A 17,279-nucleotide genomic window follows, 5' to 3' on the forward strand; every position below is an offset into this window, starting at 1 on the left:
GAGCCACCAGGGAAGGCCCCATTTTCTCATTAAGTGAAGTGAGAGTTGCTCAGTTTTGTCTGACTCTTTCAACCCCTGGACTACACGGTCCATGGAGTTCTCCAGGCCAAAGTACTGGAGTGGGTAGCCTTTCCCTTCTCCAGGAGATCTTCCCAACCCAGGGATCAAACCCAGGTCTCCTGCAATGCAGGTGGATTCTTTACCAACTGAGCCACAAGGGTAGTCCAAAAATACTGGAGTGGGTAGCCTATCCCTTCTCTGGTGGAGCTTCCCAACCCAGGAATTGAACCGGGGTCTCTTATTATTTTCTCGTAAGTTCCCATAAAATTCCCCCCCCTTTTTTTTTTGCTATGAATTATTAATACTCTACAGTGTCTATTTAAAGCAAGTACCAAATAAATATCTGATGAAAGACTGTGGAATAAATAAACTTATTAAAGAGAAATCTTTCAAAAGAAATAAATAATAAGCAGTACATAATATTTCACATGTATGGCTACTTGAAAGTACCAGTAAAAACTAAATCTAACCCCCAAATTCAAAGATAACTAGTTAAGTGAGAGCAAAAATTTACACATGAAGAAGAGAAAGAAACAGATAACGCCAAAAATTTTGACAAGAGCACAGTGAGTAGGAGTTGGAGAGGAGTCTAGTTCCAGCTGTTATTTTTTGTGCTACTTTGGTTGTCATTAAGTTTTAGCCTCAGAAGCCTCATTTCTTAGATGACAGGACTGAATTAAACAATATCCAAGGGATGTTTTGCCTACAAAATAATAGTGAGGCTGCTCACATGGGTATTTGAATGGATATGAATTGAACAGGCAAGTAAAATGAAACTAGTCTGTTGGTTACTTTCGACAGAGGATTTGTATAAGGAAGCATTCAGTCTCTACATATTGTTTCAATTAACAGTTATCTAGTTTTGTATTGGTTTTCTTCCTATTCCAAAATGCTTATGTTTAGAGGAAATATACCATAGTAGAAAGTACACGAGCTTTGGACACAGAATTAGGATGAAATCCAGGTTTTGATATACTTTCAGAAATTGTTGCAAATTAATTTCTCAGACTTTACATTTCTTTATCTGAAGATAAAGCTAATTCCTACATCATATAGCTCTTTTGAGAGCTCAATGTATGTAGTTGTTAAGTGTATGTATGTGCCTGAAATATCAAGTGCATGCTACATATACCGTTGGATTTCAACATATGATCTCCGTGATACTGTAATAAGACCCTACCCACGGACTCTTAATGCTGACACATACACAGAAACAGCATCTATAGCAGAAGCATGTAAATTAAGGAGTCATGGAGTTTTATAGCTGCAAGAAAACTTGAGATTTAAGGCAAAGGTAAAGATAAAAAGAGAAACTATAAAAGTAAGTTTTTATTAAACTAAGAGGAATTTATAGGTGAGTAAATTAAAGATATTATATCAGCTGTTTCAAGAGTTTTGAAGCATATTTTTACATTCCATTCTTGGAAACTGAGACAGCCAGGATTATTTTTAAAATTATGCCATTAACACTATGATGTCAGAAAAATATAGATCAAGTAATGAGATTTCAATTTTTTTATTCCTTCAACATGTGACAAGTTATCAGTCAAGTATTTAAAGAGTAAATGTCAAAGGCATAAAAAGTTCATTAATATGGAATATTTTTAAGCCATGAAAGATTTTTCTCAAACCAGAATATTTATATTAATTATGAGAAATAATGACATTGTATTATTTTTGAGTCCAGTCATTACAGGCATGAATCAGATAATACTCACTTTCTCGCAAATAGACTTCAATATAAATTTAATGCTCATAGCAGAATATACTAGAGTGGAAAATAAAATTGAACAATAGAACAAAGCTATTATTTCTAAAATAGAATAAAAGTGAAAGGAGAAAACAATAATCAAGAGAGCATGACAAACATCACTGCACTAACTTTTTTTCATGGATTGATTTGTAGACTGTTTTATAGCAAGAGGTAACGCTAGTGGTAAAGAACCCGCCTGCCAAAGCAGTAGATGACAGAGACGGGGGTTCAGTCCCTGGTTTGGGAAGAGCCCGTGGAGGAGGGCAGGGCAACCCAGTCCAGGATTCTGGCCTGGAGAATCCCATGGCCTGAGGAGTTTGGTGGGCTATGGTGCAGAGGGTGGCCAAGAGCTGGACACGACTGAAGCGACAGTTTTCTCCTGGTGTCTCAACAGTTAATGCATTAATGCTGGCAGCAGTGTATGACAAAAACCACTACAATATTGTAAAGTAATTAGCCTCCAACTAATAAAAATAAATGAAAAAAGAAAAAAAGCTGGCAGCAGGTGTCACTACAGGCCAAGCAACTTCAGTAAGTATGTACAACTGAATGATTTTAAAGGACACTTACTGGACTTCATGGAATATATTGTCAACTTTGCTCCAAATTAAAAAACAGTTATTTTATATTTTTACCTAAAATTTTTCATATTTGTCTAAACTATATTTTATTTCTTAAAAACTTCCATTATAGCTGACATTTGATCTGTAATGGTCAAATTAGGGATTAGGGTTAGGAAAAATATCATATTGCATACCAAATAAAAGTGAAAAAGTTAGGCTCTGTAAATAGAGAGTTGAATTCAAACTTTGAATCACAAGAAGATATTAATGTGAAAATTAGCTAATAGGTAAAGCACAAACTTTTAGTTGCTCTTTAGGATTTTAGCAATAACAAAATTTTTGAATTTCTAGCTATAGATTTCTATCTGTTAAATATAACATATAAATTGAATTTCAAAAGTTAACATGGAATACACCATATAAATATTTAACATAGTTCTTCTTAATCATACCACATTGATAAAAATATTAATGTGAAAGTTAACTAATCAGGTAGGATTTTAGCAAAAACAAAAATTTCCAATTTCAAGCTACAGACTTTATCTATTAAATACATAAATCAACTTGCCAAAATTAACATGGAATACACCTTATAAATATAAAGAGGTAGTTTTCTTGATCTTTGGGGCTTCCCTGATAGCTCATTTCTTGATTATGAATCAGATCAAACTACTGTGTTTCTTTTAATTAGTGCAACAGCTACAAAGATCCAGTTCCAGCTTCAGTTCAGTAGGTCAGTCGTGTACAACTCTTTGCAACCCCATGAAGTGCAGCACGCCAGGCTTCCCTGTCCTTCATCAACTCCCAGAGCTTGCTCAAACTCATGTCCATTGTGTCAGTGATGCCATCCAACTATCTCATCCTCTGTCGTCCCCTTCTCCTCCTGCCTTCAATCTTTCCCAGCATCAGGGTCTTTTCCAATGAATCAGTTCTCCCCATAAGGTGGCCAAAATATTGGAGCTTCAGCTTTAGCATCAGTCCTTCCAATTAATATTCAGGACTGATTTCCTTTAGGATGGACTGGTTTGATCTCCCTGGAGTCCAAGGGACTCTCAAGAGTCTTCTCCAACACCACAGTTCAAAAGCATCAATTCTTCAGTGCTCAGCCTTCTTTATAATTCAACTCTCACAACCATACATGACTACTGGAAAAACCATAGCTTTGACTAGATGGACCTTTGTTGGCAAAGTAGTGTCTCTGCTTTTTAGTATGCTGTTTACGTTGGTCATAGCTCTTTTTCCAAGGAGCAAGCATCTTTTAATTTCATGGCTGCAGTCACCATCTGCAGTGATTTTGGAGCCCAAGAAGATAAAGTCTGTCACTGTTTCCATTGTTTCCCCATCTATTTGCCATGAAGTGATGGGACCAGATGCCATCATCTTAGTTTTTTGAATATTGAGCTACAAAGGTAGGACTTCCCTTTTGGCTCAGCAGTAAAGAAGCTGCCTGCCAAGGCAGGAGATGTGGGTTTGATCCCTGGGTTGAGAATATGCCCTGGAGAAGAAAATGGCAACCCACTCCAGTATTCTTGCCTGGAAAATCCCATGGACAGAGGAGGCTGCTGGGCTGCAGCCCATGGGGTCACAAGAGTAGGGCACAATTTAGTGACTAAGTAACAACTACAAAGATATTTAGGTAGGTTGCTACATGGTCCTCAAATATTTCATACAATGTTTCAGTGGGATTTCTTTTGATCCTGTTAGAAATACCCTGCCTTCCCTAGAAGAGAAACTTGGTACTTACTCAGGAAAGAGAAGCATCACCTAATTTACTCACCTGTAGAATGTGTGGCTTGAAAACCTTTTCTTTGAACAGATGCATCAGAGACAAACCAAATAAACATGTTATTTCCAGTAGCCACAAGGGGCTCTGGTATCTTGTTCCCACACAGTCGTCCAAGAACTGGTGATTTTTCTGTTTCTCCATCAAATACTTCCAAGTGATCATAAGCACATTCTTGATGCTGCTCAATCTCAAATTCAGTAAAGGCCTATTAAGAAAGAAAAAAAGAACATTTATAAAGCCACACATCACTCAAAATGGGTTCTTTTCTTTGCAGCAGAAAGAGAAAGACAAATACTATATTTTAATACATATACAAGGAATTTAAAAAGACAGTACTGACAATCCTACATGCAGGACAGCAAAGGAGACACAGATGTAAAGACCAGACTTTTGAACTCAGTGGGAAATGGCGAGGGTGGGATGATTTGAGAGAATAGCATGGAAACATATATATTACCATATGTAAAATAGATGACCAGTGTAAGTTCCATGCATGAAGCAGGGCACCCAAAGCTGGTGCTCTGGGACAACCTAGAGGTATAGGGTGGGGAGGCAGGTGGGAGGGGGCCTCAGGATGGGGGGGAGATATATGTACCTGTGACAAATTTTTGTTCATGCATGGCAAAAACCATCACAGTATTGCAAAGTAATTATCCTCCAATTAAAATTAATTAATTAATTAATTGAAAAAATATTTTCAGGGTTTGAAAATCATTTAATCTATCTAGCACATTATTGAAAAGGGTTGTGAAATCAATAGAATATAGAGTCTAAGAAGACGTAATGAGGAAAACAATATAATAATATCATGTGAAATTCTATTTGACTATTGCAACTAATTCTACCATTGCAATTAAGTCTACTCCAGAAACTAGACAGGTTATAATAGCAAAATGATACTTTATTCTGAGTTTGTAACTCTTAACAGAACAATAAGAGAAAATCAGCTTAATTTCATCCAGAGGGTTTTTTCTTTTTTAGCTTCCAAATACTAAGAAAAATATTCTATAAAGGGAAATAACACCTGAAAACTGTTGCATGTCAAATAATTGTCTCTTTGGAATGGACTTTGGAAGCATTCATCTATCAATATAAAGAGCAAAGAAACCCACTGTGTAGAAGAGAAAACTTTAAGAATGATGGGAGTAATGACATTCTAAAGCTTATCCTATAAGTAAAAGTTAAAAATAGGATCAGAATTTACAGACCACAGGTGTGGTCCATTGATTGGTCCATTGAAAATGAAGTGAATGAGATAACTAATGGGCTACTTCAATCTCTAGTGAAATACAGGATGTCTGAGTAAATCATAACATCTGTTTTACAGAACAGAGCAATACCACAGAAGGTGGCATTGAGCTAGTGGGCTAGGGGCTATGTTGACAATTGGTGGGAACCAACTGACTTCAGGTTTTTATCAAATTACTAACAGAATCTGACTGATTTTGTAAGAGTCAGATAAAGCAGTTTGTGTAGCTGATACATTCTCAGTAATGCAAATAACTCTCATTAATTAAAGTATTGATTAATTTTCCCCTTGAATTAATAGCAGCTTGTAAGGTCAGTTGCAAAGATTGGGTGGTCCTTTTCCAGAAGCCAGCTTAACCCAAATGCTCTACCACACACAAGCAAAACATGACTAATTCACATGCTGAAATCTCATAAATCTGCCCTGTAATATGCTAGAGACATACATGTAGAGACATCTCCATATATAGTGACTTTGTGTTAATATGAAATATTTCTAGGCCATAAAATGGAGTCCATGGAAAAATGGAAAATTTAAAAAAAACTGACTTTAGAATCCCCAAAGGTAAAGTAAGATATACAATTTATTGTTTTTTACTCTATCACAAATTCTGAGGCATGGATCTCTATGTCTAAATGATGCAGAATGTGAAAATTTCCAGTCACCAAGAATCAATGCCATGGAAGTGTGCCTCCCGAAGACACTTAGATTCTCAAAAAAAAATTCCCCCCAAATCCTTCAAATTTACAATGAAGACAGGACAGAAAAGTTGATGTGTGGAGCTATAACGAACTCTGATTTCTGCTGAAACACTGCCCTCATTTGGGGGGAATTTTAAATACCTTTCTTAAGCATCTGCACTCAGACTTTACAAGACAGTTTGGTATTCAAACATTTAAACCTTATTCACTCCATTATTATACTTCTATGATTTTAAGGTTAATGATCAGTGTTTTAGAGAGACCAAAATGAGTGAGTAGTAAGAAATTCTAAATCATTTAAAGGGAATCATTCAAAAGAAACAAAATTAACATTTCATTTTAAGCTCTGGAAAGAATAACTGTGCTTTTTTGGAACATCCAAGCAAGCCTAATCTACCTTCCTAGCTTCCAGCCAGGCTTCCATACAAAACCCCTTCACATGCACATTACTTTGCCAAAAAATGTCCATATAATCAAAACTCTGTTTTTTTCCAATAGTCCTGTATGGATGTGAGAGTTGGACCATAAAGAAGGCTAAGCACGGGAGAACTGATGCTTTTGAACTGTGGTATTGGAGAAGACTCTTGAGAGTCCCTTGGACTGCAAGGAGATCAAACCAGTCAATCCTAAAGGAAATCAATCCTGAATATTCATTAGAAGGACTGATGCTGAAGCTCCCATACTTTGGCCACCTGATGCAAAGAGCCAAGTCATTAGAAAAGACCCTGATGTTGGGAAAGATTGAGGGCAGGAAGAGAAGGGGATGACTGAGGATGAGATGGTTGGATGGCATCAGGGAGTTGGTGATGGACAGGGAGGTCTGGTGTGCTGCAGTCCATGGGGTTGGAAAGAGTTGGAATAAATGAGTGACTGAACAACAACAACAACAACAACAAAGAGGTACTTTTGCCTGAAAAAGTATTCTTGTCTGAAAATCTCTTGGACAGAGGAGTGTGGTGGGCTACAGTCCATGGGGTAGCAAGAGTTGGACACAACTTAGAGACTCAACCACCCCCAGAGGTACTTTTACTGAAAATACAAGCACTAGCTAAAGGATAAGGCCACTCAAAGTCTCCACAGACATTCAGAGAGGACAAGATAATAAAATAATAGTACTTAATGTGGAAATAAAATTTAGCCAGGGTGACTATAAACTTAGAGAATTAAAGAGACTGATACAATGTGAGCAGTTGTGAAATGAAATTCAGATCTCCCTCATTCTATCTATCCTTTGCATTTTCCTGTCTTTGATGAGAACTTTGGTTCTCATTTGGTTTTCCTCAAGATATTGGAAGGATTAGAGGCCACTGGAAAACAATGGCACAATTGAATTAAACCCCAGTCTTCTGACAACAGTGATCAAATACACTTATAACAGATTTATGGTGGAGAATTATATATCACTGTGAGTGTTTTGTTTTCTAAATATCCCACATATGAAGCTGTAAACTACAACTTAGCAAAGCTTGGATACAATACATAAAATTAAAATGGCACAAGTATATTAGCCTATTGCTATGTGATCCTACGCCTAGATCTTTTTTCAGTTGTTTAAATTTTTTTAAGTGTAGAGTAATTAAGAATATGAAAAAACTACCAAAAATTTAATGATCAGTAGAGACTTTCAGGACAAAGACATGGTAAAGCCAGGAATGCTAAAACACTATCCCTTTATTCATTTAGAACTTTATCCCTTTTCTAAAAGGAAGACTTTTTCCAAGTATCTTTCAGCCAAGGTTTCTTTTACTTTAAAAATATTATGATGCAGTTAACATTTAATGATTAACACACACACACAAACACAAACTCCAGAAACAAGGTAAATATATCGGCTTCCTCCAGCAAATTTGCTCCAGGAAATTACCACACACTTAGTAGCTCAATACAATACACTTTTATTGTGCTAGAACTGTGGAAGTCAGTGGTCTAAAGTGGGTGAGGAAGCACTATGCTGCTTCTGGGGGTCCTTGGTGTGAATCTGTTTCCTTAGATTTTCTTCAGCATCTAAAGGCTCCCCTCATTTCTAGGCTCATGTTTGCTTCCTCCATCTTCAGATCCAACTGTATAACACTTGGCTCCCTCTTGTAAGGACCATTAAGATTACTTCAAGCCCATCTAGATATTCCAGGATAATCTTTTCATCTGAAGACCTTTGATTTAACCACAGTGCCTTTTGACATATAAGATAATGTATGCAAAGGTCCTGAGAATTAAGAGATGGTGATCTTTGGAGGATGGGGAGCATCATTCTGCCTACCATAGAAAGTAAAGTCAAATACTTTCACCTTCTGTGATTTTCAGGGGAAATGAGGGCAAACACTTATAATTACATGATTTCAAACTTTTTTATATGTGAATTTCTTAGTTCAAGTCAGCAAACTAAGTCCCACAGAAGAAATCTGACTTGAAGCCTGTTTTTTAATAATTAAACTTTTTCTGGGACACAGTTATGTTCATTAATATGTTGACTGGCTCCACCCATCAGCACACAGGGTGCTTAAAGTCTTCCTGAGCCCACAGCCAACTCTGGACACAGCCCTGCCCAGCAGAGGGCCAGCTCTACCTATCAGAGAACAGAGAACAGATGCAAGAAAGTCACAATCCTATAACCTGTGGGCCTAATCTGTCACAGTAGGCCAAACCCTGCCCTGGGGCCAGCCTGACCCCAGCCCACTAGCAGGCCAGCACAAACTCCGGGACATCCCAAGAGTCAGTACCCACTTGTTTCAGGAACTGCCCCCACTCCTCCTACCAGTGACCTCTGGGATTCCTGGACCCTGGAACCAGAGTCCAGAGCCTGACTCTGCCTGCCAGTAGTCCTGCACTAACACCGGGACAGATTTCACCCACCAGTGGGTGGGCTACAACCCCGAAGTCTTATGGACTCTTCCCATCAGTGAGCCAGCTCTAGCCTTGGGCCACCCTGGATTCTGCAGCTGGCCACCTTATGACCAGGCCCCTGTGTGGAACAGCCAGTAGCCTCCATACAAGGCAGGTCCAAGCTATCAACCAGACCCAGGGTCAACCAAGCCTAACAGGCCACCCATATATTCCATGTGCCACAACTAAAAGACTCACACAGCCCTAATAGGGAGATCCCCTAGAGCATATAGTTTGGGTGATGAGAAGGGAGTGCACTGCTGGGACACACAGGACACCTCCTGCAAATGGTCACTTCTCCAAGATCAGGAAATAGATCCAAACTATTAGATACAGAAAAATAAAAACAGCAACTTAGATAAAACAAAGCAACAGACAAACATGTTCCAGATGAAGTAATAAGATAAAAATCCCAGAAGAACTAAATGAAGTGGAGCTAGGCAATCTACCTGAGAAAAGGTTCAAGGTAGAGATGGTAAAAATGATCAAAGAATTTGGGAGGAGAATGATGCACAATAAAAAGTTAGAAGTTTTTAATAAGTTAGAAAATATAAATGACAGACAGAGATGAAAAATATAGCTGGAAAAATATAGCTGAAAACACACTAGAAGGAATCAAGTGTAGAATAAATGATAGAGAAGCAGAACAGAAAGCTGGAAGAAAGAGTAGTAGACATCACTGGCGATGAACAGAGAAAAGAAAAGAGAATGAAAAGAAATGAGGACAGCTGAAGAAACCTCTGGGACAACATCAAATGCACTAATATTAGTATTACTGTCTCAGAAGGAGAAGAGAAAGAGAAAGGGGCTGATAATATATTTGAAGATATAATAGGTGAAAACTTTCCTAACATGGGAAAGGAAATAGTCCAGAGAGTCCAGGAAGTATGGAAAGTCTATAACATACTAAATGTCTAAAACACATTGTAATTAAAATGACAAAAAGAAAAAGAGAAACTATAAAAAGCCGCAGGGAAAGGCAACAAATAACATACCAGGCCATTAAATTAAAAGATACTTGCTTCTTGGAAGGAAAGGTATGACAAACCTAAACAGCATATTTAAAAAACAGAGACATCACTTTGCTGACAAATGTCTGTATAGTCAAACTACGGTTTTTCCAGTAGTCATGTATAGATGTGAGAGTTGGACCATAAAGAAGGCTGAGTACTAAAAAATTGATACTTCTGAATTGTGGTGCTGGAGAAGACTCTTGAGAGTTCCTTGGACTGCAAGGAGATCAAACCAGTCAATCCTAAAGGAAATCAGTCCTGAAAATTCATTGGAAGGACTGATGCTAAAGTTGAAGCTCTATACTTTGGCCACCTGATGTAAAGAGCTGACTCAATGGAAAAGACCCTGATGCTGGGAAAGACTGAAGGCAAAAGGAGAAGAGGGCAGCAGAAGGGTGACACAATTAGATAGCATCACCAATTCAATAGACATGAATTTGAGCAAACTCTGGGAGATAGTGGAGGACAGCCTAGCTTGCTACAGTCCATGGAGTTGCAAAGAGTTGAACATGACTTAGCAACTGAATGACAACAAACTTAGAAGAAACTCTCATAAGACTATCAGCTGACTTTTCAGCAGAAACTCTGCAGGCCAGAAAGGAGTGGCATGATTTATTTAAAGTGATGAAAGAAAAGAAAAATCTATAGCCAAGAATACTCTACCCAGAAAAGTTCTTTTTCAAACTTGATGGATAAGTTGAAAGTTTTAGAGAAAAGCAAAATTAAAAGAATTCAGCACCACCAAACCTGTTTTACAAAAAATGTTAAAGGAAATAGTCTAGGTGAAAAAGACAAGGCCATAACTAGAAACAATAAAATTACCAAATGAAAAGTTTGTCAATAACACAATAACAATAACACCTCACTTACATCAATGGACAGATGATCCAGATGAAAAATCAAACTAGAAACATTGGCCTTAAATGGCCCATTAGACCAGATCCATCTGAAAGCACTCTTAAGTGCACATGGAATATTCTCCAGGATAGGTCACATGCTAGGCTATAAAACAGGTCTTAGTAAATTTAACAAAATTGAAGTCACTTCAAGCATCTTTATGGACCACAATACTTTGAGACTAGAAATCAACTACAAAGAAAGAAACTACAAAAAACCACAAACACACACACACACAAAAAAAAAAACCACAAACACATGGAGACTAAACAGTATCTTACTAAACAATTAGTGGATCACTAAGTACTGAATTTCGAACTGATAACGCTACACACACACTTGACTATGGTTGAATTTTTAATAAAAATTTAAAAAATTAAATTATTTTGTCATATTATTCTATCATACATCATTGTTTATTGGCACTTAATAAAGTACTGTGCCAAATACTTTGTATACAAGTTGTTCATGTCTATATACACAAAATCTGAGTAAGCAGCAGCTTCAATTTTCAGATGAAGAAATTAAGGTTTTAAAATGGTAAGTATCTTCCAAGATAGCACAACTAGTAAGTAGAAGTGCTAGGATCTAGATACAAGTCTTTTGCAACCAAAATGTATGTTTCTAATCCCTCCATATTTCCCTGATGCATACATTTGCTTAATAATTTATTTAATCATTGTAACTTTGTTAGGATTTTATTCTAGTAAATATTCCTAATCATAATAGGAAACATTATTTTCTATTTAAATTATTATGTAAGTGTACACAGCAATTATGGATCTCTTTCTTCTCTGATGTAGGATGTTATAAGGCAGAATAAGATTTTTTTGTAGAGATAGAATGCCTGTGCCTGAAGGTAATTAGGCCCCTACCATCTGTATAAACTTGCCAAGTTATCTAAACTGCCTGGGACTGCTTCCTTATTGATGTGTCATTCATGACATCAACTTCAGCTAAAATACAAGATACCACTATGAAACCACTGGGAACTATACACACAGTCTTCAACCAGATACATTTTTAGGAGGTACAAATGTGCCCAGTCAAGCTATATTTTACTATTTGGAGAGCACTTTCAAGAAATGGAAAACCTAAGAACGTTCATAATTTTATTTGTAGAATTTCATATGAGAGAGTGACTATCTTAGAATTTTTAAAAAATGACACTCCCAGGCTCTTTGGATCCCAGTTCTCTAGCTTACTGCATTTATACAAAGATAATATTCCAGGGTCTTATAAATATAAGAGAAAGTATGTGCAAGAATACAAGAAATCCTCAAGAACTGATATACTCACTCATACACACAATTCTACTTAATATTAATATTCTGTTTTATAACAGAAAAATCATTATTTAAAGACAAAAATTAATGAATATGTTCATGGGATTTCCCAGGCAAGAACACTGGAGTGGGTTGCAATTTCCTTCTCCAAGAAAGAAGAATAAGCCTCTCAAAATTGTTTTTAAAATGTGTCATGGAATTGTTTTCAGGGAAAAGTCCTTTTTCTTTGCTTTTATATAATAAAATACTTCTAAAAGTTTTCTTACTTTTCCGTGCAGCCTAACATAAGAGGAATAACTGTAAGTTGTAAATAAGCTCCATGGCACACATGGGGCCACCACAGCTTCCCTTTGCCTTTTCTTTTTGCCTGGTCTATAAAGAGACTAACTTGGAACTCAGTATCCATCAGCAGCTCTTGAAATAACAGGATTAATAGATTTTAGAATTTTCCAAGTTTCCTTGGAATCTACTTTCCAAATTTAGTTTGGATTCAAGTTCCTCCATTAAAATTAAGGATCTTAAAGAAATCAATGCATTTATTTTAAACTCTGTATTTTCTTGATCAAATCTTCCATATAATAAATGTCAAAAATATAATATATAGGTAGGTGGTTGGTTGGTTTGAATATTACAACAAGGGTTAGCCAAATGTACATTGGCTGATATCTGCAACAGAATAGTGATTTCAGTTATAAAGTAGATAAGACTCATTAACAATTATATTATAAGCAAGGAGACAATAATAGTAAACATAAGGAACAATAATGCCAAAATGGTAAGAGTTAGAAAGTATAGCATTAAAATAAACTTGTTGGTAGCAAATCTGTTACACACTTTCTGCTGATACTGATTGTTGGAGTGATATTGTGAGTCAGATTTTATATGAACATGATTAATGATGTAAGAGAGTAGAATCAATATTATGCTCTGATTCAGAAACCTCAGAATGGCAAAATGTGTTTTAGCAAATCTTTCAGGTAATTCTGATACATGTTAATGTTGACAAAATCTGCCTTAGACTGCAACAACTTCTACAAAATCACGAAGTCAAATACTTAAAAAAAGATCAGTACTTGCATTAAAGCTCTTATTTTCCTTCTAAAAATTATCTTCTTAGGATACTAGCAAGTATTATTGTTGAATCCAGACTGTTTCCTGATCTTCACGTGGAATATTTGCCTGTAATTTGTGAAGAAGCAGACCATCCTAGAGTTTGAAAGGGATGCTCAATAAGCTGACAGGTATATAATTGTGAACAAATAAAATTATTAACATATTTTCAAGTTGAGGTATATTAGAAGTTCCATTTCTTCTTGGATATATCATAGAATGCTGGGACTAGTGTTACTCTACCCTACCTGTGCAAAAAGCCAACTCATTAGAAAAGACCCTGATTTGGGGAAAGATTGAAGAGGAGTATGTCAAGGCTGTATATTGTCACTCTGCTTATTTAACTTCTATGCAGAGTACATCATGAGAAACGCTAGGCTAGAAGAAGCGCGAGCTGGAATCAAGATTGCCGGGAGAAATATCAATAACCTCAGATATGCAGATGACACTACCCTTATGGCAGAAAGTGAAGAGGAACTAAAAAGCCTCTTGATGAAAGTGAAAGAGGAGAGTGAAAATGTTGGCTTAAAGCTCAACATTTAGAAAACTAAGATCATGGCATCAGGTCCCATCACTTCATGGGAAATAGATGGGGAAAGAGTGGAAACAGTGTCAGACTTTATTTTTTTGGGCTCCAAAATCACTGCAGATGGTGATTGCAGCCATGAAATTAAAAGATGCTTACTCCTTGGAAGGAAAGTTATGACCAACCTAGATAGCATATTAAAAAGAAGAGACAGTACTTTGCCAACAAAGGTCCATCTGGTCAAAGCTATGGTTTTTCCAGGGGTCATGTATGGATGTGAGACGTGGACTGTGAAGAAAGCCGAGCACCAAAAAATTGATGCTTTTGAACTGTGGTGTTGGAGAAGACTCTTGAGAGTCCCTTGGACTGCAAGGAGATCCATCCAGTTCATCCTAAAGGAGATCAGTCCTGGGTGTTCATTGGAAGGACTGGTGATGAAGCTGAAACTCCAAGACTTCGGCCACCTCATGCGAAGAGTTGACTCATTGGAAAAGACCCTGATGCTGGGAGGGATTGGAGGCAGGAGGAGAAGGGGACGATAGAGGATGAGATGGTTGGATGGCATCACCGACTCGATGGACATGAGTTTGATTAAACTCTGGGACGTGGTGATGGACAGGGAGGCCTGGCGTGCTGTGATTCATGGGGTCACAAAGAGTCGAACACAACTGAGCCACTGAACTGAACTGAACTGAACTGAAGAGGAGAAGGGGATGACAGAGAATGAGACGGTTGGATGGCATCACTAACTCAATGGACATGAGTTTGAGCAAGCTCTGAGAGACAGTGAAGGACAGGGTAGCCTGGTGTGCTGCAGTCCATGGGGCTGCAAACAGTCAGACATGACTCAGCCACTGAACAACAACAACCTTACCAGAAAAACCTATGTAAACAAAATCACAACTTGGCTGTACATGTCAAAGAGCCAAAGTCACTGGTCAAACACGTAATATCAGTCCACTCACTCTCAGGCCCTGTCAAGGAAAGATGAGACACATGCATCTGCTCACCGGTGATAAGACAGTTAGGGTGCCATTAACTAAGTTAGATGCATTTAGCTACAATTGTGATATACTGTAAAGGTCAGGTGTGGAGTCAAATGCAACATCCTAAGATCTGTAGACACAGGAGTTTTTACACACATGCACGCTCTTCCCCATGGACCTCAATCTCCTGCTCATGAGAAAGATGTGGGAAGAGCAGGAGACAGACAAGTACCTTCCTTGCTATTTCAGGCTTGGATGGGAAAGTGGTCACTTCTGGGAGAAAAGCATGAAGTCCTGTTGCAACCCTTCTGTGGAAAATGAAATAAGCTTCTGGGGGAGGAGTTGAAAACCTGTCACCACCAGGGCAAACATGTAGACTCCCTGTAGAAAGGTGAAAAACACATGAACAAATAAAACTGGGGAAGTCTTGGACCCAGGAGCCTACTCCAATAATACCAGAGACCTTCTAACACATAGGAGAGGTAAGTAAAAAACAAACAAACAAAAAGACTCTCCCACAGAAGATCAGCCAGAGATATGAGATGCAGTTTGGCTGTCAGGAAGAGAAGAGGCAAGACCACTGGGAAAGGATATTTCTAACACCTAAAAATAGATCCTGTCTGAGGTGGAGAACCCCTTTCTCTCACCACCAGACTACCAAGTACCAAGAAGCATGTAACTGCAGTCTTTCACTGGTTGACTGAAAATAGTCTGAAGAGGTATATAGTTGTGGTAGACATGAATGAGGACGTTAAAGCTAAAGATGAAATATTGAGAAAATGCATCTGAAAATTCAGCCTCCAAGCTAAAACAAAGGAATTAAAAGCCAATGGTCCACTGAAGGTAATCGCAGGATAAAGACAACCCAAGCTCAGCTGATTACTGACTATATTGACTCAGCAATATCCCTTCCCATATACACATCTTCACTAACAGCCTAACACAGCCTGACCTGTGTACATTTCCAGATATAAAGCCTCTACAGTTAAGTATGTAATGCTTACTTAGTTGCTCAGTCATGTCTGACTCTTTCTGACCCCATGGACTGTAGCCTGCCAGGCTCCTCTGTCTGTGGGATTTTCCAGACAAGAATACTGGAGTGGGTTGCCATATTCCTCCTCCAGGGGATCTTTCCAACCAAGGAATGGAAACCATGTCTCCCGTGTCTCCTACATTGCAGGTGGATTCTTACTTGCTGAGCCATCTGGGAAGCCCCCTAAACACATATTATCTGATGATTAATCAAAAATTACATGACACACAAAAAAGCAAGGAAAAAAACCACAGTGTTAAGAGAGAAAATAATCGTCAGAACAGACTCAAACATGACCGCTATGTTTAATCTATCAAATGAGAAATTTCAGCAGAGGGTATTATAAATTGAATTGTGCCTCCATGCCAAGTTCATGCATTGAAGCCCTAATCCCAATGAGGTCATAAGGGTGAGGCCTAATCCCACAGGGCTAATGTTCTTATAAGAAGATGACAGACACCAGCACCCACTTTCTTTCTCTGTCTCTCTTTTTTTCTCTCCACACACATACACACAGATGAAGTGCTATGTGAGGGCACAGTGATAAAGCAATCATCTGCAAGGGAAGAATAAAGGCCCCAGCAGACGCCAATCCCCACAGCACCTTGATCTCGAAAGCCTAGCCTCCAGATCTGTGAGAAAATATATTTTTGTTGTTTTAGACATTCAGTTTGTGATATTTTGTTATGGCAACCTAAGCAGACCAACACACATTGCAATTCCGCTAATGAATCAAATGGAAATGCTAGAAATAAAAAAAGAGAGATAAAGTATACCTTTGACAAACTCATCAGTAGACTGAAGACAGTTGAATAGACAATCACTGAAATTTAAGATTGGTCTCTAGAAATTACTCAAACTCAAAAAGAGTGGCAAAAAATAACAGAATTCAAGAGTTATGGGGTAATATGAAACAATCTCACATATGTGTAAATGAATCCCAGAAGGAGAGAGAAAATAAAGCAGGAGAATTGTGAAATAATGAGCAAGAGTTTTCAAAAATTCATGACAGATATCACAATACAGAGAAATTTAGAGACTTCTCAGAAGGACAAATTACTACACAGACAGACAACACTCCTAGAAATATTACATTCAAATTGCTGATAAAAAAAAAAAATGTTGAAGGTAGCCATTAGAGAAAAAACCACAGAAATAAAATTAAGATTTACCACAGACATTAAAAACCATCAAGAATAGTAAATAAAAGAGTCCAGAATTTAACATGCAGATGGCGCTAGTGGTAAAGAATGAGTCAGGAAGATCCACTGGAGAAAGAAATGGCAACTCACTCCAGTATTCCTGCCTGAGAAATCCCATGAACAGAGGAGCCTGTCAGGCTGTGGTCCATGGGGTCACATAGAGTTGGGTACAACTGAGTGACTGAACATACATATTTAACATGCCATCTTAGAATTTTATACCCAAAGAAAATA

The 17,279-nt window shown here is 37.7% G+C and overlaps 1 protein-coding gene across 1 annotated transcript in view; it reads right to left on the bottom strand.

Moving 5' to 3' along the window:
- The window catches only part of TLL1 (tolloid like 1), a 288,550-nt gene that overhangs the window by 13,389 nt on the left and 257,882 nt on the right, over nt 1-17,279 (bottom strand). The window contains exon 19 of the mRNA XM_061140921.1: nt 4,154-4,367. Within this exon, the coding sequence (XP_060996904.1) occupies nt 4,154-4,367 (214 nt within the window). The remainder of the gene's footprint in view (nt 1-4,153; nt 4,368-17,279) is intronic.

This window comes from Dama dama, chromosome 5 (genome assembly GCF_033118175.1).
Source record: "Dama dama isolate Ldn47 chromosome 5, ASM3311817v1, whole genome shotgun sequence".
NCBI classification, from domain to species: Eukaryota; Metazoa; Chordata; class Mammalia; order Artiodactyla; family Cervidae; genus Dama; species Dama dama.